Source organism: Myotis nattereri (assembly GCF_964212035.1).
Source record: "Myotis nattereri genome assembly, chromosome: 14".
Lineage (NCBI taxonomy): Eukaryota > Metazoa > Chordata > Mammalia > Chiroptera > Vespertilionidae > Myotis > Myotis nattereri.
Genome location: NC_138089.1, coordinates 29754593 through 29782361, shown reverse-complemented (window position 1 = coordinate 29782361; position 27769 = coordinate 29754593). Strand labels below are relative to the sequence as shown.

General features: G+C 37.8%; 1 protein-coding gene across 6 annotated transcripts in view; it reads left to right on the top strand.

The window, feature by feature from the left end:
- RASA2 (RAS p21 protein activator 2) overlaps nucleotides 1-27769 on the top strand; it is a 129412-nt gene that overhangs the window by 93979 nt on the left and 7664 nt on the right. For 2 of the 6 annotated variants that reach the window (XM_081106125.1, XM_081106123.1), the window contains exons 10-19: nucleotides 534-690; nucleotides 2905-3053; nucleotides 3926-4040; nucleotides 4460-4534; nucleotides 5237-5360; nucleotides 7825-7931; nucleotides 10783-10866; nucleotides 11296-11373; nucleotides 19180-19253; nucleotides 19702-19808. In XM_081106125.1, coding sequence (XP_080962251.1) covers nucleotides 534-690; nucleotides 2905-3053; nucleotides 3926-4040; nucleotides 4460-4534; nucleotides 5237-5360; nucleotides 7825-7931; nucleotides 10783-10866; nucleotides 11296-11373; nucleotides 19180-19253; nucleotides 19702-19808 — 1070 coding nt within the window. Of the gene's footprint in view, nucleotides 1-533; nucleotides 691-2904; nucleotides 3054-3925; nucleotides 4041-4459; nucleotides 4535-5236; nucleotides 5361-7824; nucleotides 7932-10782; nucleotides 10867-11295; nucleotides 11374-19179; nucleotides 19254-19701; nucleotides 19815-27769 lie in introns of all 6 variants that reach the window. The other 4 variants (XM_081106124.1, XM_081106121.1, XM_081106122.1 and 1 more) reach the window with 2 other exon arrangements.

The following is a 27769-nucleotide window of genomic DNA, read 5'->3' as shown; positions in this document are numbered from 1 at the left end:
TTTGCATAAAGAATTTCCAACAAGCCTGCAAGAGGCAGGGGCAGGGTGAAGAGGGTCAATGGGAAAATAAATAAACAAACTACCAAAAGGACGTCTGTAATACTTTTAACAATAAAGATAAATTTTTAAAAAAGAATTTATAGCAAGATCATGTATGCCTTTTTGTGTAGTGTGTCTATTTCAACTAAATGCATCTTTCTTAAATTTAGTTGGTAAAAAAATAATAATTTTGATAATAATTGAATTTAAAAAAATTTTCCTAAACCTGCAAGCTTATCAAACTCTTAGCTTAATTTTTGTATTATCTATATTTTTTGTTTTTGTATAAAAATCTATTGATAGCTTTCTAGTTCAATATATAACCAATATTAAGCCTCTGAAAATTAATAGTCTGCTACTTATGAATTGTCCTCACCTTAAATATTAAAATGACTTTTGGTTTAATTTTTTATAGCTTAGCTGTTTTTGTACCTCACCAACTTGGATGCTCAGCTCATTACCGTCACATGGAATTGACTGTATTTTTATTTTAGGTACTTGCTACAACCAAGAGACAATGGAAACAAGTCATCTAAAACTGATGACCTGGGGTCTCTTCGATTGAATATATGTTATACAGAAGATTATGTGCTTCCTTCAGAGTACTATGGTCCTTTGAAAACTTTGCTGCTAAAATCACCAGATGTTCAGGTACTTTAAAAATTTGAAGTGTATGATTTAATACTAAAAAGCTATAGTAGTTATGTAAATGAGGAGGAAAAGATTTCAGAGTGTCAAGTCTTATCTACACTAATAAAAGACATGCAAATTGACCGTACCTTTGCTATGCCTTAAGCCATGCCCACCAGCCAATCAGAGCAACTATATGCAAATTAACCCAACCAAGATGGAGGCTGGCAGCCACGGAGCAGGAGCAAGCAGGAGGCTTGGTTGCTCCAGTGATGGAGGAAGCCAAGCTTCCCGCCTGCCGCAGCCGGCTCTAAGCTCCACTCAAGGCAACAAAGTTTCCATTATAGAAGGTAAATAAATCCCAGAATAAAAAGAAAAAAAGGAGAGGCTGGGAGCGTCCGTCGCTGGGGGGCTTGGCCAGCCTGAAAACGGCCCTCAGCCCCTCACCCAGACTGGCCAGGCACCCCAGTGGGGATCCCCACCCTGAGGGGGTGTGACCAGCCTGCAAACAGCCATCAGCCCCTCACCCAGGCTGGCCAAACCACCATGGGGTGAGGGTCCCCACTGGGGAGGGGGGGCTTGACCAGCCTGCAAACAGCCATCAGATCCTCACCCAGGCTGGCCAGGCATCCCAGTGGGGACCCCCACCCTGAGGGGGTGTGACCAGCCTGCAAACAGCCATCAGCCCCTCACCCAGGCTGGCCAGGTACCCCAATTGGGACCACCACCCTGAAGGGGGTGTGACCAGCCTGCAAACACCCATTAACCCCTCACCCAGGCTGGCCAGGCACCCCAGCGGAACCCCCACCCTGATCCGGAACACCCTTCAGGGCAAACCAGCTGGCCCCTACCCGTGCACCAGGCCTCTATCCTATATAATAAAAGGGTAATATGCAAATTGACCCTAACAGCAAAATGACTGGGAATGACTGGTCACTATGACACACACTGACCACCAGAGGGCAGATGCTCAATGCAGGAGCTGTCCCCTGGTGGTCAGTGTGCTCCCACATGGGGAGCTATGCTCAGCCACAAGCCAGGCTGATGGCTGCCAGAACAGCAGTGGTGGCGGGAGCCTCTCCTGCCTCCTCAGCAGTACTAAAGATGTCCGACTGCACCTTAGGTCTGCTCCCTGCTGGTAAGTGGACATCCCCCGAGGGCTGCCGGGCTGCCAGAGGGATGTCTGACTGCCAGCTTGGGCCCGATCCCCCAGGGAGCGGGCGTAAGCCAGCAGGTGGACATCCTCCGAGGGGTCCCAGAGGGCATAGGCCGGGCTGAGGGACCCCCCCGAGTGCACAAATTTTTGTGCACTGGGCCTCTAGTTAAGACAATAAAAAATATATATATTTTTATATATATATATAAAATATATATATATTTTTATATATATATATATACACATACATACATACACACACACACACACACACACACACACAGGGATGGGGAAAAGTGGTTTAACAGGTGTGAGTACAAGAAACACAGAGTTTATTCTTGTATTATTAATTTATTAATTATTGTAAACCGACTTTATTAATTACCCTCAACCTACTTTTGCCCATCCCTATACACATATATATATATTTAGTTCATCTGAATGACAGTATCGTGATTCCAATATGTGTTCTAAATTTATCTCTTATAGTTAACTCGTGGTCTGGTGCACGAAATTCCTGTATGGGGGCGGGGGAGGGACCCTTCAGCCTGGCCTGCACCCTCTGGCAATCCAGGACCCCTCGAGGACTGTCCGACTGCCAGTTTAGGCCTGATCGCTGCAGTTGGACATCCAGCAGTCAGACATTCCTCTTGCAATCCAGGACTCCTCACTCCTAACTTCCTGCTTTCTTGCTTCTAACCGCCTGCCTTCTTGTTCCTTACCACCCGCCTGCTCACTCCTTACCACCACTTGGTTTGCTGCTCCTTATCACTGCTGCGGAGGCGGGAGAAGCTGCCTCTCCCGCCACTGCCTCTGCACTCACCAGCCGTGAGCCCAGCTTCTGGCTGAGTGGCGCTCCCACCGTGGGAGCGCACTGACCAGGGGCAGCTCCTATGTTGAGCGTCTGCCCCCTGGTGATCAGTGTGCATCATAGCACCCGGTCATTCCGGCTGTAACGGTCACTTAGGCTTTTATATATATATGGATGAACATATTTGAATTACTTTTACAGGCTAGTGATTGAATATTTAGTTACATTTCCTTGATTTTGTGCTGTTTTCTACCTTTCTATATTCCAGCCAATATCTGCCTCAGCTGCTTACATTTTGGGTGAAATATGTCGAGATAAAAATGATGCTGTTTTGCCCCTTGTACGACTGTTGCTGCACCATGATAAACTTGTTCCTTTTGCCACTGCAGTGGCTGAATTAGACTTGAAGGATACACAGTAAGAGTTATATTAAATGTTAATTATTTGCTATTGAATTTAAACTTTAGTTTGTCAAACTGTTTCTGTAATCTTTTCTCCTTTTGTATTGACCAGCTTTACTGTATCATAGTCTAAAAAGAACTGCTTAGCATTAATAAAAGGGAATTCTTTATATTAACAAACAGTATCCACCAACAGTAAAATTAACAATGATAGGTGTTTTTTGGTGTTTTTTTTAACTCAGTGTCAAAATTTCCTGTTTCTAGTCTTTGCTTCTTATAATGATTCACATGCTGCAAATAAAATACCAGGTCAGAAGTTTCTTTTTCCTTGTCCATTTGTATCACCCTTATGTGCACAGGTGTGGCATTATAAAAACCACAATCTGGTGGCCTCCTGTGCCTGTCACAGTCTTACACTGTTGTTGTAAACACAAATATGGTTTGCTTTTTGTTTGTTTTTTTAATTCTTATCTGAGGATATCCTTAGAAAAAGAGGGGGGAGGGAGAGAGAGAGGAGAGAGAGAGAGAGAGAGAGAGAGAGAGAGAGAGAGAGAGAGAGAGAATATGAATTATCAATGTGAGAGAGAAACACTGATCTGTTACCCTCTGTACCCCACCACGACTGGGGATCAAACCGGCAACCTTTCAGTGCACAGAACATTCAACCAACCGAGTTCCTCCATCTGATGCTTTTTTTAAAAAATTGTTTTCTTATATTTTCATTAAATAGTTTTTATAAGTTTGAAAATCCTAATGGCAACAAGCTTTTAAATGGATGGTAAAAATTACTAAGATTGTATATATGAGCAAGTCAGATATCTCATATTATTGATTTGACAGCCATTGTTTAGTACACTTGTTTTCACCTTATTTCTACTTGTATTTCAGAGATGCAAACACAATTTTTAGAGGAAATTCCTTGGCTACCCGATGTCTAGATGAGATGATGAAAATAGTGGGAGGGCACTACCTGAAAGTAACATTAAAACCTATTCTAGATGAGGTACGGAATGAATATACATACTCGGATAACAATAGTTTGTGTGGCCTTATGGCACCTGTTTAATTTATTGATCTATTGGTGGGAATGATATATCCATTCATGTATTACTGAAAGAATAAGGCTGAGCACTTTAGAATTAAAATAAGTTATTTACTATTTCATCAGTGGAATTTTACTCAAAGGACACATTGTAGTATAATCTACATAGTTTTTTGTTATTGGATTTCTGTTTAGCTAGAGTTTCAAATATATGAAAATTTTTTCTATATAGTTCTTCAGGAATATTGTGTATATTATCTCTGGATGGGAGTTTTAAACTTTATTTTAATTTTTATAATTAATTTGTATTATCTGAAAAGTATTTTCATTTTGCCAAATATTTTAAAAAGCATTAAATGAAACATTATTCTATTCTTCAGATATGTGAATCGTCAAAATCTTGTGAAATTGATCCTATTAGATTGAAAGAGGGAGATAATGTAGAAAATAATAAGGTAAGTCCTTGTTATTTTTATAAGTCCGTTAAAATTGGCCTTAAAAGTATACCTATCTCCCGTTTATGTTGTAGTAATGTTATATGGAGGGAAATAGTGCTTTTATTCTTTACATAATGCCTATGCCATTAGCAGCATTTCCTGTGTCTAGTTTTTAGAATGTTGTTATCTCCTCATCAAGTTTCACTTTATATTTGTTCTTGATTGTCTCTTTTTGGCTCTAGTAATAGTAGTGGAATAAGGCTACATCTCGTTTCAGCCTCATCCTGGTCGGTCCTTTAGGTTCAAACTGATCAAACTAAGTAGCACAATGACTTGGTCAGCCAACACTTAAAGTTGCCTCTGGGAAGAGTCACAAGTTTTCATTGCAGTCGATAACAGTGCCACAATGTCTGTGTGCCTGGATATCTGAGTTGTTTTCCTAATTTTCCCGGGATCATTATACTCTCTGTTGCTTCTTGTGTGGTTTAGTCCATACATTTACTTATGTCTACCTATGTCCACATCTGATATATTATCAGTAAATGAGGTCAAGATGTAAATTGTCCTTTCACTGAATGAGTTTAGAGAAGGGAAGCAGAGCTCTGGAATACTAGATAGTGACTGCCTAATTGAGCTTGTTTTCATTGCATTTTTTCCATGAAGGCTGTTGAAGATGTGTAAAAGTCAAAATCTTCATGTTTACCTTTTTAAAACCTATAGGAAAATCTGCGCTACTATGTAGACAAGTTATTCAGTACAATTATAAAGTCAAGTATGAGCTGCCCCACTGTGATGTGTGATGTCTTCTACTCTCTACGGCAAATGGCTGCGCAAAGATTTCCTAGTAAGTGCCTGTGTTACTACATCATGCCCTTTCTTTTCCAGTATTTGATTTTTTGTAGATTTACTGTGTATTTGGTTTATGTGAAATGGTTTATAGGTACAGTCTTATTTAGTTTTCCAAAATAGTTCCTGCTTTTTAATGAAACATATGATTTAATTTTCTTACAATCTCAAAACATATATTATGTTTTATTTTAATATAATGACAACTTTATACAAATCAAAATCAGCATTCTTTTTAAGAAAGGCAAAATTTAGAACTATAACATTATATAAATAAACCTTTATACCAGGTGCTTATGAGATTGTTAAATATAATAAACAAAAACACCTTTGTTATTTGTACTAACTCCCTTTTCTACTTGCATACATTCAGATAGTGAGAAGTTTTAGTTCCATAAAAATGACTAGATCTGACAGCTTGAGAATTATAGGTTTTGGGGGTGATAAATTTTTACAGAAATGGTTTTAGACATTAAAAACATCTCTGTTGTAATATACATAGAATTTTGAGGTACATATGTCAGTAACTGGCGTGTTTTAATTTTGCACAGTAGCATTGTCAAGGCTTTGCTTAGTAGAAACATTTTATAAAATTAAGAGTTGCTATCTCTGATTGTCAATACTTGGAAGTTTTCTAATTATATGCATCTCTGATAAGTAAGTAAACTTGCTATAGCTGTCTTTCCAGATCTTCCTATAGTAGGGCAAAGGGAGGAGGGGGAAGATAAGGCAGCTACTTAAATTATCAATCTTACCCAGCTGTGTGAAACCTTAAGTTTATTTCTATAACCATCTGAAGAGATTTTGTTATTTTTATTGATTTTAGAAAGAGAGGAAGGGAGAGAGAGATGGAGAGGGAGACAGACAGAGACATCAATTTGAGAGTGAAACATTGATCAGTTGCCTCCTGTGTGTGCCCTGACTGGAGATTGAACCTGAAATCTTTCAGTGTACGGGAAGACACGCCAACCAACTGAGCCACACCGGCTAAGGCATATCACGTTCTTTTAAGTATGAATGTGTACATATGTGTGCAGTTATCTGACCCTCCACTAAATTTACCCAGTGCTAAGGTGGTGGGACTGAATTGTCCAACTAGCATGTAGATAAATTAAGATTTAGATGGCTTTACTAATTATAGTGAAGACGTAAACACTTAACCTCACATAAGTATACTAAATCTGCTCTTTGAAACAAAAATAAGGGGAGCAGAGACACAAACATATGGAAAGATGAAATGCTGACTGAAATTATATTTTGGTGAGTTAGATCATGGTAACTACATTGAATGCTTAGTGACTGAACAGACACATGCTATCCTATATTATCTCCTACTCTCATCTATACAGTACCACATGAGGCAGGTATTGCTCCCCTTAGGTAGATAATGAAACAGGTTTAGAGAAATTTAAGTAACTTACACAAGATTCATGACATGGCCAGTGGGCAAGCAGGTTCTCCAACCTGGGTCTGGTCTATTCCAAAGTGTGCACTAGGCACAGAACTCTACCCAGTTAGTTATCTTGGCCTAAAATATGCTTTATCTGTTTAATTCTTGTTTATGTAAATAATCTAAAACACATCTTTTATTTTTCATAAGAGCAAAAGTATCTCCTTGACTGACTTATTGTTGACTTAAATATTAATGTCTTCATATCCTCAGTTGATTACTGTAGTGATATTTTTATTACCAAGAATTTTTATAGTTTCTCATTTGTCCTTATCACTCTGGGAAGAAGATGGGGAGGCAATGAGTGGGGAGCAGGTAGTATTGAAGAATTACAAATAAATGACTTGTCCGTGACTGCCTTTTGAGTGACTTACAAGAATTAGAACTCAAACCAAATCCAGACATTTGTGCTCTCCCCACCTGCTTCTTTCCCGTCGGATTGTTGGGTTAAGTATAGGCTCCAGTCTGAAATGAAAGCTGTAGGTTAATGATCAAAGCCCAAGTTGTCTCCATTTCATTTGTGGTTTTGATGGAATATGAATAGTTTTTTAAAAGTAAAGGTTTTAGCCTAATTGTTTGGCATAGTCTTTGATATAATCAAGATTTCTGAGGGGAAAATTAAAGTATCCTAAAACTGAAAATCTCCTATCCAAGTCTTCAGGGATTCAGTATTGTCACTTGGTAGTGCTAGATACTTTTATTTTTGTTGTAATTTCAGGAGTCTCTTCTTGCAGATTGAGGAAAGAAGTGTTTCCAAATTAAAATATTTCTGAAAATCTAGCAGCTTTGCCTTTCATTTTATTAGTGATTTTAGTTTTTTTTTTAGTCATAGGATTTTTTCTTTTAATTTAGTCATAATCATCACTATCATCTCATCAATTCAGTCCTGACTAGGCAAATTATATTGATCTCCTATTTAGTTTACATGTTTTCTCAATATTTTTTACTTTGTCATCTTTGTTTTTTAATTCAGTGTTTTTGTGCATGACATTTCACCATTTTTTTCCTGCAGATGACCCTCATGTTCAGTATTCTGCAGTGAGCAGCTTTGTATTTCTTCGTTTCTTTGCTGTAGCCGTAGTATCACCTCATACTTTTCATTTGCGACCTCACCATCCAGTAAGTGTTGTTCTTCTCAAAGCTTTATTCCATTTTTATTTATTTTTATTAAAATGAAGAAAAGGTAAAATAGGCCACTTTCACTTAGCTATGTTTTCTTATAATTAAATTCACTGGACATTTTTCTTGGCCATTTTAATCTTTTAGAGAAGGCTGAAAATTCTATTTTTTGTTATTGCTATTAAAACATATTACACAGAATAATAAAATATTGATAATTGTTGAAGCTTGGTGATGGATACAAAGAAGATTCATTACATTTTCCATACGCTATTGTGTATATTTGTAAATTTCCAAAATATAAGGGTAATTTTTTAAATTAGTTATATGTTTAGTTTAACCTTGCAGATGTTTTTAAATCTTACAGAAGTTAAAAGAGGCTCATTTCTAAAAGGTTTAGAAACTTTTATTGGAACATAATTTGTTTCGTATCTCCATATTTTTGCTTTTTATTCACCTGAGATGCTATTGTAACTATGAAACTTAAAACTCTTTTAAAGTATATAATCTTTTTGTTGTGAAGTCCTACTTATTACTTAAACAGGAGTCTATGCCACATAGATTTACATTTCTTAACACTTTAAAACTCCTTATTTTTCCTGTTTGTGTTTCATTCTCATACAGTGTATTTCTGCTGATTCTTTAACTTTTTATGTCCCAAATATTTTATAATCTTATCTAATTGCTTTTGTTGCTGATTTGTATAACAAATAATAATAACCAAAATTTATTTAGTTCTTACTTTGTACTAGGCTTTGTTCTAGGTACTTTATATGTTTTAACTTAGTCCTCCCAATAACCCTGTGAGGTAAATTCTGTTATCATCCCCATTTGCAAAGAAGCAAATCACAATTCAGTAATATCTCCAAGGTCAAACAACTAATAAAATATTATTTGATCTCACTCAGTTTGAATGGAATTAAACAAATTCTGACTCAGTCAGTCTTCCCAGTGTGTGAGCTTACTTACCCCTCTTAGGCAGTCAGGTGTTGGAGCACCTATACTGTGTCAAACACCACTCAGCACTGGGGAGGCCATGATGAGAAAGACCTCCCTGCCCTTAAGAAACTCACCGAGCCCTAACTGGTTTGGCTCAGTGGCTAGAGCGTCGGCCTGCAGACTGAAAGGTTCCAGGTTCGATTCCGGTCAAGGGCATGTACCTTGGTTTCGGGCACATCCCCAGTGGAGGGTGTGCAGGAGGCAGCTGACCGATGTTTCTCTCTCGTCGATGTTTCTAACTCTCTATCCCTTCCCCTTCCGCTCTGTAAAAAATCAATAAAAATATATTTAAAAAAAAAAAAAAGAAAGAAACTCACCGACTGATACAGTGTATAGAGGACCCATGGTTTGGGGGGTTAAACTGGGCTCTGAGGGCCACTCCTCCTCTTGACATTGGCCACTCATTTAACTTTGAGAACTGAATGGGCCATGCTGCTTTGGCAGCAACATATCCTTTCTTGTCAAAGAACAAATGGTCTGTGAGTAACTGCAGCAGTGAGAGGGCCAGTGTCCTTTTGTCCACATGCTGTTCTGTCTATGACTCTGTCACTGAACTCGGGAAGCAAAAGCTTCGCAGCAGTGCTCTGGACATAAATGGAACTCCTACCTCTGAGCTTGTGACCCTGCCATATATTCAGACTTTAGTTTGCATATTCCTGTAACAGATGTTGCAATAAAGTCCTTCTAAGCATAAACTCTTGTTATTTTAGATCACTTTTCATATGCCACAAGGTCTGCTTCATACTGGCATATATTGTTTACTTTTAAGTATAACCTTATCCCTTTTTTTTTTAAGAAGCTCTCATTCTAATTGGGGAAATAGGGAAAATATATAAGGTATGTACTCGAAAGCTACATGTATAAATCTAAACCTAACACCTGATTAGCACCAGGTAAGAAGTATAGACAGTTCCTACTATACAAATTGAGAGCCAGTGAGGATCCCAGGAACCTGGGGTGATGACATTGTCAAGGCCAGTGATGAAATTTGTAGAGTGGTTGGGGAGGAAAACCAATGAAAGTTCATGGGATTTTACATGTAGAAGTTCTGTGAATTTTGAGAAGCCAGTTTTAGTATAGTAAAAGAGAAGAAGAAAATCAGATTGCAGAAGATTAAAGACTAAATAGGTGAGTGTAGTTTTACTAAGAAATACATCAAAAGTGAGCTAGGCCTGCTGCTAAAACATGGGCACTCAGGCATGTACACATGTGTGTATATACACACATGAATGAATAATTTCTAAAAAACACTAATTTTAAAACATGGGTTGCATTAACATTGACACAGTAGGTCACTCTTTCCACCTTGGATAATGGACCCAGTAGTTACCCTCTGCTTAGATCCGATATGAAGTAGGTGACTTCTCATTGCCTAATTTGAATTTAGGTCTTTGCTTCCAGGTGGAAAGTCTTGATTGCATAAACCATATAAATTATTGAATATGTTTAGAAGTGGATTGGGAACTACCATTTTAAGTCATAAGGTAGAAAAAAGTAGATGCCACTGACATTTCAAAAGTGAATACAATTTATTAGGTAATTCAAGCTGCCATACTATACAAAACAACATATATATGATATTGATTGAATAATAGCTTTCAAAAGTGACACATCATAAATATAATTCCTTTTGGAGGAATTGTCAATTATATGTGGCTTCTTTAGTCTCTTTATTCCTTAGTCCAATGAATTATGCCCATCCTTAGCTAGATTTTAACTACATTGCTTTGAATGAACATTTTTAGTCATTGTTTGTAGAGCAATGTAGCCCATTCACTCTGTTCTGTTTTTTTATACAAATTCTGGTTTTTTAAAACTTAACAGGAGTTTTGTGTCTTTTTACATTCCTTAGGATGCACCAACAATTAGAACATTAACTCTCATCTCAAAAACCATTCAGACTTTGGGAAGCTGGGGGAGTTTGTCCAAAAGCAAGGTAAGTCTTTGCATCCTTGCTTTGTATTCACACTTCTAAATGTAGTTCTACCCTGTGCCCCCTTCTCTCTCAACTCATTTCCTTCTAAATTAAAAGCAGAGCAAAACCAAAATGCATAGATTGCACAGATGCAGTAGATGTCTTTTAGATAGATTCTGTGTCTTAGTCACCTGTTACAGACAGATTCTATCTAGGAAGGGGAGCAGGTCTGGTAAATAGATGCTAGCGCCTCCTGTTTATTCGTGGGCACCATAATCATCTAACACTATTGAGGCAATCTTCAGCTCCAAGCCCTAGAACTCTCTTAAGATATATGATTGACTCCTTTTAGGGCTTAATCCTCAGCTTTATTAAAAATATAGTCCACTGTATTCAGTTCTCTACTTAATATATATTATATAAATCCTGTGGGTTTTTTTTTTTCTTTAGTCAAGTTTCAAGGAGACATTCATGTGTGAATTTTTTAAAATGTTTCAAGAAGAAGGATACATTCTAGCAGTTAAAAAGGTATGATTGTTTTACTCTGAAAATATTAACATTTCTTATCATAGAGCATTGAGGAAATAACATTTCATAATATTCCTAAGAGTTAATCTTTAGTTTAAAAAAATAATGTAAAACTATCCATCAACTATAACAAGGCTGTCTCCCCCCTGTCTTTCTCCCCCACTCAAAACTATGGGGTTTTTAGCTTTGGGAACACTAAATGAGTGTTGGCAATAGCTACTATTACCAGTGTCTTAATAACACAAATTATAAGTGTCCGGAGTTAGGGCTTTTCAACAGTAGCACTATTGGCAATTTACTACAGGTAATTCTAGATTGTGAAGGGCTATCTTGTACATTTTAGGATGTTTAGCAGCATCCCTGACCTCCACAATTAGACACCAGTAACATGCCTCTAATTTGACAACCAAAAATGTCTTTAAACAGCCGAATGACCCTGAAAGACAAAAATTGCCTCTGATTGAGAACCTCTGGTCTTAGGGGTAAAGGCTTAGTATGTGCCTGATATATAGTAGTAAAAAATATATGAATTACTGGATATTTTATAAACAGTATAGGCTTATGATAGCAATATACAAAAATTGTTATACTTAGAAACTGAAAATGTTTTGAAAGGATCTAAAATTTCTCAAGTCTTTAGTTTTGAATCATTCTAAACAAAATGTAGCATTACTATAATACCCTAAAAATTTGTTAAGAAAAATTGTTTTGAAGTATATATCTAAACTTGCCTTGAAGAAAGTACTATATCTTATTTATCACAGTTTTAACTTAGTTAATTCAAATTAGCAAAGCCAAATTTTAAAGATTTCATTCATTTTCTGCAACATGATTCACAGCTGATTGCCAAGAGTATTTTTTGTAGAAGTCTGTTTGTACTTTTTTTGTACTTTTAAAATTTATACAGGGACTCAGTAAATGAAAATGATAATTTAAAAAATTAAAGCCTGTTGTAATCTTTTCATCTAGAATAGTGCGAGCTCAATAGGATTCAGAGTTATAACCTATTTTCTCCTGAAGCAGTGGCCAATGTCACTAGTGAGAATAATACAAGTGAGAAGTTTGGGTTTATAAGCTTTTGCACTTTATAGTGCAAAATATAGTAAAATAACTCAAAATTATTTTAAGCAACCATCGAAGGCTTTTGAGGAGAAAGTCTTTCAAAAGAGTAGGCAGAGAAAAAGCTGCCCTTTTATTTATGGGACATTGTTTAAACATTTGTGGGCAGTGTAGGCAGACTTTTGTTTATGATCTACTGTTGTTGTTTTGTTTTATAGTTGTTTTTCTATTTTTTTATGACTTAGGCCATAGCAGCATCTGATTTTATTTCCCCTGGTATAATCAGAATGTGTTGAGTTTATAAGTTCAGTGGAGAAAGTATGTAAGGGTGCCAGGTGTCTAGTCTGTTCTTCATCTGCCCTCAGTCACCCACTCACATTCTCATGGGCTATCACCATAGCCTGTCTCCTGCCAGATTTGGTTCCAGGCTCCTAAGCTAGCATAGGCTATTTTGCCCTGATATAAGAGTTTTCTTTATTATTCACTAGCTAAGTCTGAATATGTGCAGTGCTATAAAGTGCAAAAGCTTATAAACCCAAACTTCTCACTTGTATTATTCTCACTACTGATGTTGGCCACTGCTTCAGCAGAAAATAGGTTATAACTCTGAATCCTATGCTAGTCCCACAGTGTTTAGGGAAGTGAACCTGGATAGGTCTATAAACAAATGACCATATAATTTCATGTCCAAACCTGGATACTTTCAAGAGTAAAAAAGGAATCCTATTTGACTATGTTGGGACCACAGTTACAGACAAGGATAGCCCTGAGCACACTGGAACCTATAGTCCATCTTAATTATTGTTTTCTTTCACTTTGTCTAACTGTATTTACCCCATAGTTTCTTTGTATATAACAAATAAATGTAATAATTATCGTAAATATTTGTCAAATAAATCAGTGCCTTCAGGCAAAATTAAGAAATGAAACCTTCAGATAAGTCTGTTACACTCCATTAGCGGGTGGTCCACAGTGAGAACTAAAGATGTGATAGGTCACTTCTTTAGTTCCCTTAGATACTCCTTCTAATTCACCACACACGTGTAATGCAGGAGAAACTCTGCCCTCATTCTTTCACTTGCCAAGATTTCCTTCCAGCAAACTAGAAGTAAACATCCCATTGAAGAATCTGGGTTCTGGCAGGTAATTCACAGCCAATTTTAGGAGAAAATGGCTGTTCCCACAAATTCTATTTACATTAAGCACTGGTGCCTCAATATCATCCTTATTGGAATGTACTTTGTTTTTGTTTGTTTGTTCTAAATGGGACAACATAGAAAAGTACAAAGGAAAAAGTAAGGACTGCACTGGTTGGTGTAGTTCAGTGGTTAGAGCATTGGCCCCTAAGGGTCTCAGGTACAATTCCCAGCCAAGAACATGTACCTGGGTTGCTGGTTCAATCCCCAGCCCAGGCGGGACACCATGTGGGAGGCAACCAATCTCTGTTTTGCGCGCGCGCTCTCTCTCACTTTCTCGCTCTCGCTCTCTCTCTCCCTATCCCCCCTCCCTCCATCCTTCTCTCCCTTTCACTCTCTCTAAAAATCAATAAAAAAATCTTTTTAGAAAAAAAAGAAGTGAAAAGGCAAGGACTAAACGTATAGTTCATTTATGGAACACAATAGGATTCCTCTCTAAGAACAAGAATTATTTCTTGAACTACTGATTTGCCTTCCCATGAAAGCCACATGCCAAGAAGCTCTTAACAAGGCGAGGTGGCATATTTACAAAGCTGCATGCTCTTCACTGGGTGGCTTGCCATTGCTAGAGATGGGTACTTTAAATTTTCCTGAGCCACCGCATTCCTACATTTTTCACAGGAAGTTTATAAATTGTGATTAGATTCAGTTTATTCCAGAGAACTCAGCTGTACTTCAGTCACTCCTGTGAAGTACTGTCAGGGCTAAAGTCAATTATATATAGAAGTCAACAAACTCTTCTCTGAAAAGAGCTGGAGAGGAGTGTTTTAGGCTTTGCTGGACACGAAAGGGCTCTGCCACATATTCTTCATTTTCGTCTTTGTTTTTACAACTCTCTAAAAATATAAAAAACATTCTTAACTCATGGACCTTACAAATACAGGCTGCAGGTTAAATCTGGCCCGAAGAGCCATAGTTTGGAGATAATATAGGTTTACAATCCTATATCTAAAATCATTGGGACCAGAAGTATTTCAGAATTCAGTTTTCATAGTTTTAAAAGTTATATGCTATATTTTATTTTATTTTTTATTTTTTTTCTTTATTGAGTAAGATTATATATGTGTACTTATCCCCCCATTGCCCCCCCCCCCACTCATCCCCTCACCCCCTGGTGTCTGTGTCCATTGGTTAGGCCTATATGCATGCATACAAGTCCTTTGGTTGATCTCTCCCCCTTACCCCCACCCTCGCCTACCTTCCCTCTGAGGTTTGACGGTCTGATGGATGCTTCTCTGTCTCAGGATCTGTTTCTGTTCATCATATGTTGTTCATTATATTACGTTGTTCATTATATTCCATAAATGAGTCAGATCATGTGATATTTATCTTTCTCTGACTGGCTTATTTCACTTAGCATAATGCTCTCCAGTTCTATCCATGCTGTTGCAAATGGTAAGAATTCCTTCTTTTTTACCGAAGTGTAGTATTCCACTGTGTAGATGTACCACCGTTTTTTAATCCACTCATCTGCTGATGGGCACTTAGGCTGTTTCCAAATCTTAGCTGTTGTAAATTGTGCTGCTATGAACATAGGGGTGCATATATCCTTTCTGGTTGGTGTTTCTAGTCTCTTGGGATATATTCCTAGAAGTGGGATCACTGGGTCAAATGGGAGTTCCATTCTTAGTTTTTTGAGGAAACTCCATACTGTTCTCCACAGTGGCTGCACCAGTCTGCATTTCCACCAGCAGTGTAGAAGGGTTCCTTTTTCTCCGAATCCTCACCAGCACTTGCCATTTGTTGATTTGTTGATGATAGCCATTCTGGGAAATGTCAGAATGTCATTTTGATTTGCATCTCTCGCATGATTAGTGACTTTGAGCATGTTTTCATTTGTCTGTTGGCCTTCCTTATGTCCTCTTTCGAAAAGTATCTACTTAATGGTAGGTCCATTGCCTATTTTTTTATTGGGTTGTTTATCTTTCTTTTGTTAAGTTGTATGAGTTCCCTGTAAATGTTGGAGATTAAACCCTTATCAGTGATAACATTGGCAAATATGTTCTCCCATGCAGTGGGCTTTCTTGTTGTTTTGTTGATGGTTTCTTTTGCTGTACAGAAGCTTTTTATTTTGATGTAGTCCCATTTGTTTATTTTCTCTTTAGTTTTCATTGCCCTAGGCGCTATATCGGTAAAGATATTGCTTCGGCATATGTCTGAGATTTTGCTGCCTATGGATTCCTCTAATATTTTTTATGGTTTCCTGTCTTATGTTAAAGTCCTTTATCCATTTTGAGTTTATTTTTGTGTATGGGATATGCTATATTTTATATAGTACCCCCACCCCCAGTGGGGTCTGGGGTTGCACCATTGATATCAAACACATCAATGTTTGGTGTTTTTTTTACATGTCTTTAGATGGTATATTTATACATACATACATACATACATAGGGTTATTACACAAATACGTATATATGCATAAGATATATATAAACACAAAATTATATTTAGGCCACTTGATGGGTAGTTAGAGGGTTGCTCAAGGATTAATTTGACAAGTTAATTACTGTCTTTTTTTTTTTTAATCTTTATTGTTCAGATTATTACAGTTGTTCCTCTTTTTTCCCCCCATAGCTCCCCTCCACCCGGTTCCCACCTCACCCTCTGCCCTTACCCCCCACCTCCATTGTCCTCATCCATAGGAGTACGATTTTTGTCCAGTCTCTTCCCACACCCCTTTCCCCCCCGAGAATTGTCAGTCTACTCCCTTTCTATGCCCCTGATTCTATTATAATCACCACTTTATTCTGTTCATCAGATTTTTTATTCACTTGATTTTTAGATTCACTTGTTGATAGATATGTATTTGTTGTTCATCATTTTTATCTTTACCTTTTTCTTCTTCTTCCTCTTCTTAAAGAATACCTTTCAGCATTTCATATAATACTGGTTTGGTGGTGATGAACTCCTTATCTGTGAAGCTCTTTTTCTGACCTTCAATTCTGAATGATAGCTTTGCTGGGTAAAGTAATCTAGGTTGTAGATTCTTGCTATCCATCACTTTGAATATTTCTTGCCACTCCCTTCTGGCCTGCATAGTTTCTGTTGAGAAATCAGCTGACAATCGTATGGGTACTCCCTTGTAGATAACTGTTTTTCTCTTGCTGTTTTTAAGATTCTCTCTTTGTCTTTTGCCCTTGGCATTTTAATTATGATGTGTCTTGGTGTGGTCCTCTTTGGATTCCTTTTGTTTGGGGTTCTCTTTGCTTCCTGGACTTGTAAGTCTATGTCTTTCACCAGGTAGGGGAAGTTTTCTGTCATTATTTCTTCAAATAGGTTTTCAATATCTTGCTCTCTCTCTTCTTCTGGCACCCCCCTAATTTGGATGTTGGTTCGCTTGAAGTTGTCCCAAAGGCTTCTTACACTATCTTCATATTTTTGGATTCTTTTTCCTTTTTGTTTTTCCAGTTGGGTGTTTTTTGCTTCTTCGTACTTCAAATCTTTGAGTTGATTCTTGCGATCCTCTAGTCTGCTGTTGGATCTCTGTATAATATTCTTTATTTCAGTCAGTGTATGGTTAATTTCTAGTTGGTCCTTTTTCATATCCTCAGGGGTCTCACTAGACTTCTTGAAGGTCTTACTAAATTTATCAGCGGTTTCTAGAAAATTCTTGAAAAACCTTAGAAGTGTGGTTTTGAACTCTGTATCCAGTAGTTTGCGTTCCTCTATTTCTGTCCTTTATGACCTGTTTCTTTGTCTCTGCATTTTGGCTGCTTCCCTGTGTTGATAGAGTGGCTTTCTGTGCTAAGTGTCCTCTAGGGCCCAGTGACTCAGCCTCCCCAATTACCTGAGGTGGACACCCTTGGTGCACCCCTTTGTGGTCCTGTGCACAGTCTTGTTGTAGTTAAGCCTTGATTGTAATTGGTATCACTGGGAGGAATTGACTCCAGGCCTGTTGGCTGTGAGAATCAGCTTTGTCTACAGTGGGAGAACTTCTGTGCTGGAGATCCCCTTATGGGGCAAGACTTGCTTCAGTGGGGCTTTGGTGCTCACTGAGTCTGCCCCCTGAGTGTGTCCCTTATGGATCTGAGGAGTTGTAATCTGGATGGTCCCACTCGGACCACTGGGTACACTGGCTCTTGGATCTCTAAGGAGGTGCTAATTTAGCCTCTGCCTGAGGCTACCCAGCAGGAGCAACAGAGAGGTCTGCAGATTCCTCTTCTTTGTTTGGGATTTGGCGGTGCCCACATGAGGCCCAGCTGTGAAGCAATGCAAGTTGCTGTGGGGCCTTGGACCTTCTGTTGGATGTTCTGGGTCTCTTTGACCCAGTTGCAGTTTGTTAGGTAATTTTAGATTGCAAAGGGCCAGGCCATTCATATGCAAAAGCCTCTGCACACAGCTTGGGTGGGGTGGGGTCTCAGGGAATCAACAGGGCGGAGCAAACAGCTATGGCTGATCCTCAGCCCTGCCCTAAGAGGCCTCAGGTCTCAGTGTCCCTCGGTAATCGGTAATAGCTGCAAGCACCTCTGAGAGAAAGTCTCCCTCGAGTTCCACCCGATGCCAGACAGTCCAGTTTCTCCCTGTATGAGTCTGAGTCCCCAGAGACTCGCCTGGAACTGGAGTTCAGGGCTGTCGGGAGCTTGTGTCTCCCTCCTGATTGAAAAAGACAACCGTATCCTCAGTTGCCAGCCCTTTCTACCACGCCTCCATACCTCTGCAGTTTACTTTCGCACCTCCTCTGAGTCTCAGTGTGCTTTTCTCTTTCTTTCTAGTTGTAGAATTTCCACTCAGCCATCCTTCCTGTGGTTCTGGATGATGTCTGTTTTGTCTTTTAGTTGTATTTTTGAAATGGTTGTGCAAGGCAGCAATTTCAGGTGTTTACCTATGCCTCCATCTTGGTTTCTCCCCACATCAATGTTTATATAGCACAAAGTATGAATATTTACACTAAGTAGATAAATACAGATTATAAATAGCCTTACTCCAGTTCAGGTTAAGTTATACCCCCAAATGAGTTTAAAATCAGAAGTAAAACAAAAAATCTTTGTATTCAGAGCTTTAGAGATATCAGAATTGCAGTTAAGAGATTATAGATTGAATTCTTACTACAGGGAAATATATTGTGGTTTTTATTTATTTTATTTTTTATTTTTTTAATTCTCACCCGAGGATATTGTTCCATTAATTTTTAGGGAGAGTGGAAGAGAGAGGGAAAGACAGAAACATCGATGTGAGAGAAACACATCGATTGGTTGCCTCCTGCACATGCCCTGACCAGAGCCCAGGCTGGGAAGGAGCCTGCAACTGAGGTTCAAGCCCTTGACAAGAATTGAACCTGGGACCCTTCAGTCCATAGGCCAGTGCTCTATCCACTGAGCCAAACTAGCTAGGGCTTACTCTGGTTTTTAAATAACTTAAGAATAACCTTTTTAGAATACCTATCATTTATTAATTACTCTATAATTAAATATGTGTTTTGCTTTATAAATTATAATTATGTATATTTCTTAATATTGAAGAACTTTACAGTATTATCCATGACATTTTAAATAAGCTGAATTTATGATGTATCATATCACAAAGTAATATTTGCCTGTTTGCCCATTTAGTTCTTGGATGAAATTTCATCTACTGAAACTAAAGAGTCCAGTGGTACGAGTGAGCCTGTGCAACTGAAAGAAGGGTAATTCAATGAAATTAGACATTAAAGTCACATTTTAGTATAGGCGTTAAGTAAGTACAAAGGGTATGGGTTTGGGAGTGAGGAAATAGGGGTGGAGGTGTGGTTTCTGTGCTACAACTGCCTAAGTAACATCCATCAGGTAAGTCACCCACTGTCCTATAAACTTTGTCAGATGGGCATGACTCCTTGTCTATACAGTCCTAGAATTGTTTTGCAAATATAGTAAGATTGTGGGTATTAAGTAAATTAGAATTACTATTTGGAAAAGTAACAGTACTATTCAGTCTTAAAGTATTATTATTGAAAGTTTGCGGGGGGGGCGGGGAATCACTCATTTGGCATTTTTAATTCTGTATGGCATAGTTATAAATATTTAAAATGAAAGGACAGTTTTTTGGATTAACTTTTAATATTTGTAACTAAATGTTTACATCTGTTGTTTTGGCAGTGAGATGTATAAAAGAGCTCAGGGAAGAACTCGGATTGGAAAAAAGAATTTCAAGAAACGGTGGTTCTGCTTAACAAGCAGAGAGCTCACCTACCACAAACAGCCAGGTAGTTGTGTTTATGCTTTATTGTGGGGTCTTTTCCTGGTTCTCAGTGAAGGTTTCTTTTTGCTGCTTAATGTGACTCTAGTGAACCTTTTCACTAATACTATAGTGTATAGTTTCTCACAGTGATGCACACATACTATTTATTGAATGCAATAAATATTTGATAAGTGACACCATGTAAGTTACATTTTTCTCTCACATGCTCTGTCTTTTTAAAATTCCTTCTGTTATAATCAATAAGAAACAACATTAAGACTTCTTAGGGCTTGGAAGTTTCTTTAACTCTCAAAGCCAAATTGGTAAGAATCATTATCTAATAAATGAGACTATTTCAGTGGTTTGCTGGTTAATGTCAGTCAAAAATTTTCAGTCATACCATAGGTAGTGATTTCTATAAAGTTATCAGATTCATTCTAGACTGATTCAAAGATCTTTTCTTTGAGTATGGTTCCACAGATTGAATTTCCCCTTTGTCTTTCTTGTGCAAATATACCTCTAATGCATCAGTTTTCAGGTTGATTTCTCCAAACTGGAGCTAAAACTTAAATACTTAAAAAGTAATCCAAGTACAGAATTTTTTTTTTTAAATTATCTTTATTGTTGAAAGTATTGACAACAGGGGGGTGAGGACATGGGTGGAGAGGTGGGGGGGGGAGGCAATGGGGCGATAAGGACACATATATAATAACTTAATAAAGAAAAAAAAGAAAGTATTACATATGTCCCCTCTTTTTTCCCTATTGACCTCCCCCCTCCCAACACACACCCCCTCGGGCCTTCACCACACTACTGTCTGTGTCCATGAGTTATGCATATATGCATATAAGTTATTTTAGATTTTCAGGATAGTCACCCTAATCTTTTATAGCCATCTCAACCCCATATAAATCAACCTTATTTGTGTATGTGTGGTTTCCTTTTTTGAAGCTTTTCAAAGCACTTGCCTAATTTTCAAATAAATAGTAAATGTGTTAGTAGGGGACAGACACTTTAAGTATATTTCAGTAAATTATAATTACAACATGGAAAATGGCATAAATAGGTTTGGGAACAAACCCAACAGACTTGGTAAGCAAAAAAGCTGAACCAGTGGAACAGAAGGATACAGGCTTAATAGACAGTTGCCTAGCAACCATAAGCATTCAGCATCCCATGAGCATCATCATTTAGTATGTTTTACAGAGGAAATGGGGAGTCTCAGTCAATCTATCAAATCTGTTAGGTAAAGTAAGAGAGCTTCTGCTATAAATTCTGAAATGATAAAACAAACACCAAACATAGGCTACTTTTAAGAGAATGTAGAGTGCCAAATAGAGTGTTTTTTGAAGAATAGAGTAATAAGAAAAATTTTTTGTTTCATAATTTCTTTGAATGGCCTAGTCAGAAGACTGTATATGTCCAAATATATTAATAAGACAAAAGAAACCAAGTGCGTTTTATTTTTAGGCATCCAGATAATTTTTATGGCTAAAGATCAATAGGCTTGCCGAAACTGGTTTGGCTCAGTGGATAGAGCGTCGGCCTGCGGACTGAAAGGTCCCAGGTTCGATTCCGGTCAAGGGCATGTACCTGGGTTGCGGGCACATCCCCAATAGGAGATGTGCAGGAGGCAGCTGATCGATGTTTCTCTCTCATCGATGTTTCTAACTCTATCTCTCTCCCTTCCTCTCTGTAAAAAATCAATAAAATATTTTTTTAAAAAAAAAAAAGATCAATAGGCTATATACTTGCCCTTCCAGACAGCATTTTTTATGCTAAGCATACTTCAAGGGATTTAGAAGTTATAGTTTATGTTGAATACTATATATATGTATGTCCTCACATACATAGAAGCATTCTTTTTTTTTTAAATATATTTTATTGATTTTTTACAGAGAGGAAGGGAGAGGGATAGAGAATTAGAACATCGATGAGAGAGAAACATCCCTCAGCTGCCTCCTGCACACCCCCACTGGGGATGTGCCCACAACCAAGGTACATGCCCTTGATTGGAATCGAACCAGGGACCTTTCAGTCCACAGGCCGACACTCTATCCACTGATCCAAACCGGTTAGGGCCATAGCAGCATTCTTAAAATAGTTGTCACAATGTGCCAATTATGTTTACATTTCAATTTTATTGAAATAAAATGTAAGGTGAGTCATTCTCCATGAATAAATTAGCTATTTTTTTTCTTATTTAAAGTATTTTCTAATCCAAGCCAGTATTGTAAATTCTTTTTTGGTTTTAGAAAATAGGAGTCAGATGAGAGCTTGGGACCCTTCCCTCCAAAAAAATGCACGTACAAACTAGACACAAACTTTGCGTGTAATTTCAGGGAGTTCGTAGACCCAAAGTCTATTCACAGTTCTCAAGAACCTCTGTTCTATCCCGTGATCTTATAAGCATAAAATTGTGTAGAATGATTAGTTGCTCTAGGTATAAAATAGACACATTAGAAGTTACATTGTTTTCAGGCCTTAAGAAATTTAACATGTTGGAATGACATTGGAGGAGTGAGCTCTATTATATGAAGTTTACCAAAGGCTACAGTTTTAAGCATCCATTCTTGCTGCTTTAACTATTTTGATGGATTTTTCCAAAATGTATTACATGCTTTCCTGCCTTCTAAAAAAGAGTTCATTGAACGTAAGTTAACGTTTTCTGGATGACTTGGGTCTGTCATTGATAATATTAATTATTACATAATGCTCTGATTTAGTGATGTTTTCAGGGCTGTTATGGGTGTGTGCAGCTGTTTACTCCCCAGCTAAATGCCTTGGACTGCTGTTGCTTTTTGTGTTCCTGTGTTTGCTTAATACAATTTTTCTCTATTCTCTTTATGTTTAGGCTGTCACTTAATTTCTTGTGCTGTCAGTGAACCATAACTTAACATCTCACTTCCACCTCCATCACCCACCTCCATTTTTTACTGCTAATACACTAGGAGTGAGGATACAGGTTCTGTGTTTGTTAAAATTATGCATAAGATTAAAAGTCTTTGATGAAAGACTTCAGGAATTTTTTCTAAAATAAAATACATGGGCTTTGGATTCTCTGGTTGTTGAGCAAATGTTTTGTTTGCTTCCTGTTTCCTTGCTACTTTCTGGATAGCCACAGCTGCTAGTTAAGTCTCTTGCTGCACTTCCTACGTGACATTGGTGTCTGAAAGAGTGCCTCCCAAATTTCCTATCACATAGCTCTTAATCATTGAGTCTCACTCTATCCTCTTACTGGAAACTAGTATTCTGAATTTTTCTGCCACTTAGAATCAAACAGTATAGTCTTTTCCCAAATTATTGGGAAAGGAATTAATAGAATTTTCTCATTATTAAGGGTATTTCTCAAATAAGTTTTTAAAAATTCGGTGCCTGCTTCGAGAATTACTAACAAGCAATAGTAAGCAACAGAACTTCAATACAACTAAAGTAATGTGTGGCAAGTGAATATTATGGGTCACTCAATCAGTTATCAGTCATGCTTACATTGACAATTTTTTATGGGCCTGTCTGCTTGGATTATGGTTTTATATTGCTGCATTGTGATGCAGTCATCTACACCTGGAAGTGCTCTTGGTTGTGTGCTGGGACCAAGGGAGTTACTGGTATTCCAGCCTCTTCCTTTCTCACCCAGCCTGTCCTTTTGCATTCTCCTTATGTCGCTTCACCAGACTACTCTTGCAATTCTTTAACTTGTACTCCTTTACATTCATGCTTTTGCGTATGCTCTACCTAGAAATCCCCTTCTTTCCTTCTTCACCTGTGTAATTTGTTGTCCTTTAAGCCTCAAATCCAGTGTTAGCTCTTTACAGAAGTTATTTATGAGCCTCTAGCCACCTCAGTTGAGCTTTTGCTTTACTATGTTTCTTTAAGGCTTTAGTGATAACTTCTGTGACATAGGTGGTCCTTACTTTTCTCTCTCTCCCCCCCTAGTCTTTAAAATCCTTAATGGTTAGGAGCCATGTTTTACTACCTTCATTAATACATTAGTAAATGTTTTTAATAAATGGTGTTTTTCAAAGAAGGCCATATCTTCTGGATATGTTGTCATCTGAATTATTTTAAGAATCACCACTCTAGGCTTCTAAACTGTTCACCAAGCATACTAATAATAGATTATTAACAAATTAATCTCTAAAATTTTATTCTGTGTTCTCCAAATTTGATTAGATATTGTCTACTTTTGGGAGACCTGGCATATTCAGATACATACATATAGCCTACAGAACTTCCATATGATAGCAAATGTTCTAGCTCATATAGCTTGTGGACAACGTAAAAGAAATTTCCGTGAAGCTTTAAACAGAAATCTTAATACATTTGGGTTGACTTGATTTTCACCTGCTTTTTTTTTTTTTTTTTTTAATCTTCACACTGTTCTAGACTTGGAGAACACAGTAGTGAATAAAACATACCAAAACCCTTGCCCTTGTGGATCTTGCCATTTAGTAGTAATAGACAATCCATACAAAAAAGTATGTACCTGTGCACCGAAAGGTTGCCAGTTCAATTCCCAGTCAGGGCAGGTATGGAAGGCAACCAATCTCTCTCTTCTTCTCTCAGCATGTCTTTGGGTGAGGATTTAAAAAGAAAGTATGTCATATTGGGTGATTATAAATGAGATGGACAAAAAGAAGAAGGGGAATATAGAATGATGGGCTTACTGAGTAGAGTTGCGATATCAAAAAATTTTTAAATGTCACCAAGAAAGTGACATTTCAGCAAAGACCTAAAGGTGATGAGGGAATGTGCCATGTGGATATTTGGGGTAGTAATAATGCAGACATAACTAATGGCAGCCAGTACAAACACCCTGAAACAGAAGCTTGCCTGGAGTATTCAAGAAACATGAGAAAGCTCTTGTGGCTAAGGAAAAAGAAAAGAGCAAGGGGTAATCATAGAAACTGATGTCAAAAGATCATGGAGAAGTTAGACTTTATAGGCCTAATGGACCATTGGAAGTCTTTTACTCTAAGATGGAAAGGCATTGGAGAGTTTTAAGCAGAGGAATAACATTTTAATGGGATTAATCACTCATGCCATATGGAGTGCTGTGAGAAGAAAGAATGCAGGGTCAAGGAGACCAATTAAGAGGCTGTTGCAGTAACTCAGAGAGCAAGGGGGCCAGTTGGTAACAATGGAGGTGGTAAAAATGGATCATGTTCCTGGTCTGTTTTGAAGATAATACTCACAGGATTTGCTAAAGGATCAGGTATCAAGAGTGAGAGAAAAAGGCAGGATCCTCCCACCCCACGCTGCCCAGCACACTATTTCTTCTATAACATACTTCTCTTTTCTGGATTCATTATTTATTTTGCAGGAATTATTTCAGATAGGCTTTATGGCTGATAAATTTTCTGAGTCCTTGCATATTTTTTAAAGAGTGTTCATTTTACCCTTACTCTTAAATGATAGTTAGACTGAATTTAACATTATATTTCCTCAGAACTTTTAAGATATTACTCCGAGGAGTCCTAGCTGGTGGCTCAGTGGATATAGTGTCAGCCTGGGGACTAAAGGATCCCAGATTCAATTCCAGTCAAGGGCACATCCCCAGGTTGCTGCCTCGATTCCCAGTAGGGGGTGTGCAGGAGGCAGCCAATCAATGATTCTCTCTCACCATTGATGTTTCTATCTGTCTCTGAAATCAATAAAAATACATATATATTTTTTAAAAAGGTAATACTCCATGGTTTGCTAGTTCCCGTTGTTGCTGATGAGAATTTTTATGTCAGTCCTCTAATTCTCAGTCTTGATTCTTCTTCCTAAAAACTTAAGACTTCCTTTAGCTTTCAAGCTTTGCTATTTTACAGTCACCTGTATAGGTATTGCCTTTTTGCTTCTATGTGCTCAGTACTTGTTGGATCCTTTTTGTCTGAAGATTTCTCCCTTTATCTCTTGGACATTTTCATTGGTAATTTTCTCCTGAACACTATTTTTCTTCTGTTTCTGGAATTCTTTTTCTTTTTTTTTTTAATATAGTTCATTGATTTTTTTTACGAGAGGAAGGGAGAGGGATAGAGAGTTAGAAACATCAGTGAGAGAGAAACATTGATCAGCTGCCTCCTGCACATCCCTACTGGGGATGTGCCCGCAACCAAAGTACATGCCCTTGACCAGAATCGAACCTGGGACCCTTCAGTCCCCAGGCCGACGCTCTATCCACTGAGCCAAACCGACTAGGGCTGTTTCTGGAATTCTTATTAGACAGCTATTGAAACTTCTAAATCCATCACTGCGGCTCTTAACGTTTTTACTTAACAGTTTCTTTCTCTTTTTTGTACGTATTTTTTAGAAAGTCCTCAGTAAAGTCTTCTGTTTTAATAATTTACTTTGCAATTCATTCTATTTACTGTGAATTAACTCTGATGACATGACAGTATATGTGCCTGGGAGCAGTGTGCTTTCTCTATGTATGCCAAATTATAATTTGTCCAGAAATTAACGAATATAGCAATCCTAGGGTATGTGCATGCTTTGTATATTCAACAAATCTAAAAATAGAAATTTCCTGCAAAATTTGTAAATTCTCTGTAACCTCTGTGGTGCCCCCTGTAGTGTAGATCGGCACCCACATACATGTCTTCTGCCCCATAATTTGTCACACAGTTTCCTGAGATTTCCTCTCTTTGTTGTGTTATGTGTGTCTCTCCTTTAGAGTTTGGTGATTTCCTCATCTCTTTGGTGATTTTGTGTTGTGTGTGTGATTTGCTCATATTTGTTTATCTTTTTGCGATTTTTTTGTGATTTGCTCATATTGTGTTTTACAGTTTGATTACTGCTCGAGTGTTCGGTGGCTTACGGCCCTTGATTGAGGGAGGGGCAAGGGTGCTAGTGCTTGTTTTCTGGTGTGGGTGCTCTTCTTCCCTCCTGAGGGCCGCAGCTACCTGTGACATGGCACTGCTCTACAGCCCAGTATGCATCCTTGCTGCTTTAGCCCAGGATATATGCCTCTGTTGACTGATGCTTAGCACAGGCTGCGGGGGTGGGAGGAGGAGAGATGAAGACCTAATTGGCCTAGCTGTTCAGATGCAGCTTGCCAACGAATCATGCTGATGTGTCTGAGTGTGTCCATTGACTCTGGCTTAAGCTGTCTTCTAACCAGTCCTACTTGTGCAGATGTCTTCTACGCTACATGTAGCTCCGCCTGTGGCTTTCTTGAGTTTACTCCCTCCCCATTTCCCCTGCCGTAAATTTGACCTTGTCTGCTTTCAGGAGACCACTGTTGGTTTTTTCTTATTATCCTGTGCATTTACAATTTATATTTGTTAAAGTTAAATGTCATTTCCTTAGAAAAGTTTCCCCTAACCACCCAATTTAAAATAACTTCCCAATTACTTTCTATAACATCACCTCAGGTAATTTTAATTATAGCATTCATCTCCACCTAGTATATATTTGTCTATGTCAATCTTTCCAGACCTAAACATCACCTTCATTAGGGGCCTATTATGTTCTGCTTACTGCTTAGTCCCAAGTGAGATACAGTGTCTGGTATATAGTACACATTCAATACAATAGTTGAATTAAGTGATTTTATGTGTTTTTTTAATTGTATATCACATCTGCTTGAATTACACAAATTTTAGATTTTATGATAGGAACCAAACTTAGCAAATAGTCTATGTTAACCTCTCTGTTTAAGACAGAAAGCCTTTATTAAACAAATAACTCTCTTTGACCAAAAAGCTGTACATTACATGGACTAATGTAAAATGTAAAGGTCTTAACCTCCAGCACTTTACTCTACATGTCATTAAAAGAAAGTTTGGAGAAAGAAAACAAAGCTTTGACTTTCTAAGAACATTACAAAATGACCAGAAAAAGTCATAATCCTATTTGTTTATAGTTCCTATGATTATATGAGATCAAGTCTGTTCTCAGGTAAATTGTAAGTTGAAGTGCATCATATCCTTCATGCCATATTATTATGGAGCTTCTATTTTTTATTGATTTTTTTTAGAGGGAGAGGGAGAGAGAAAC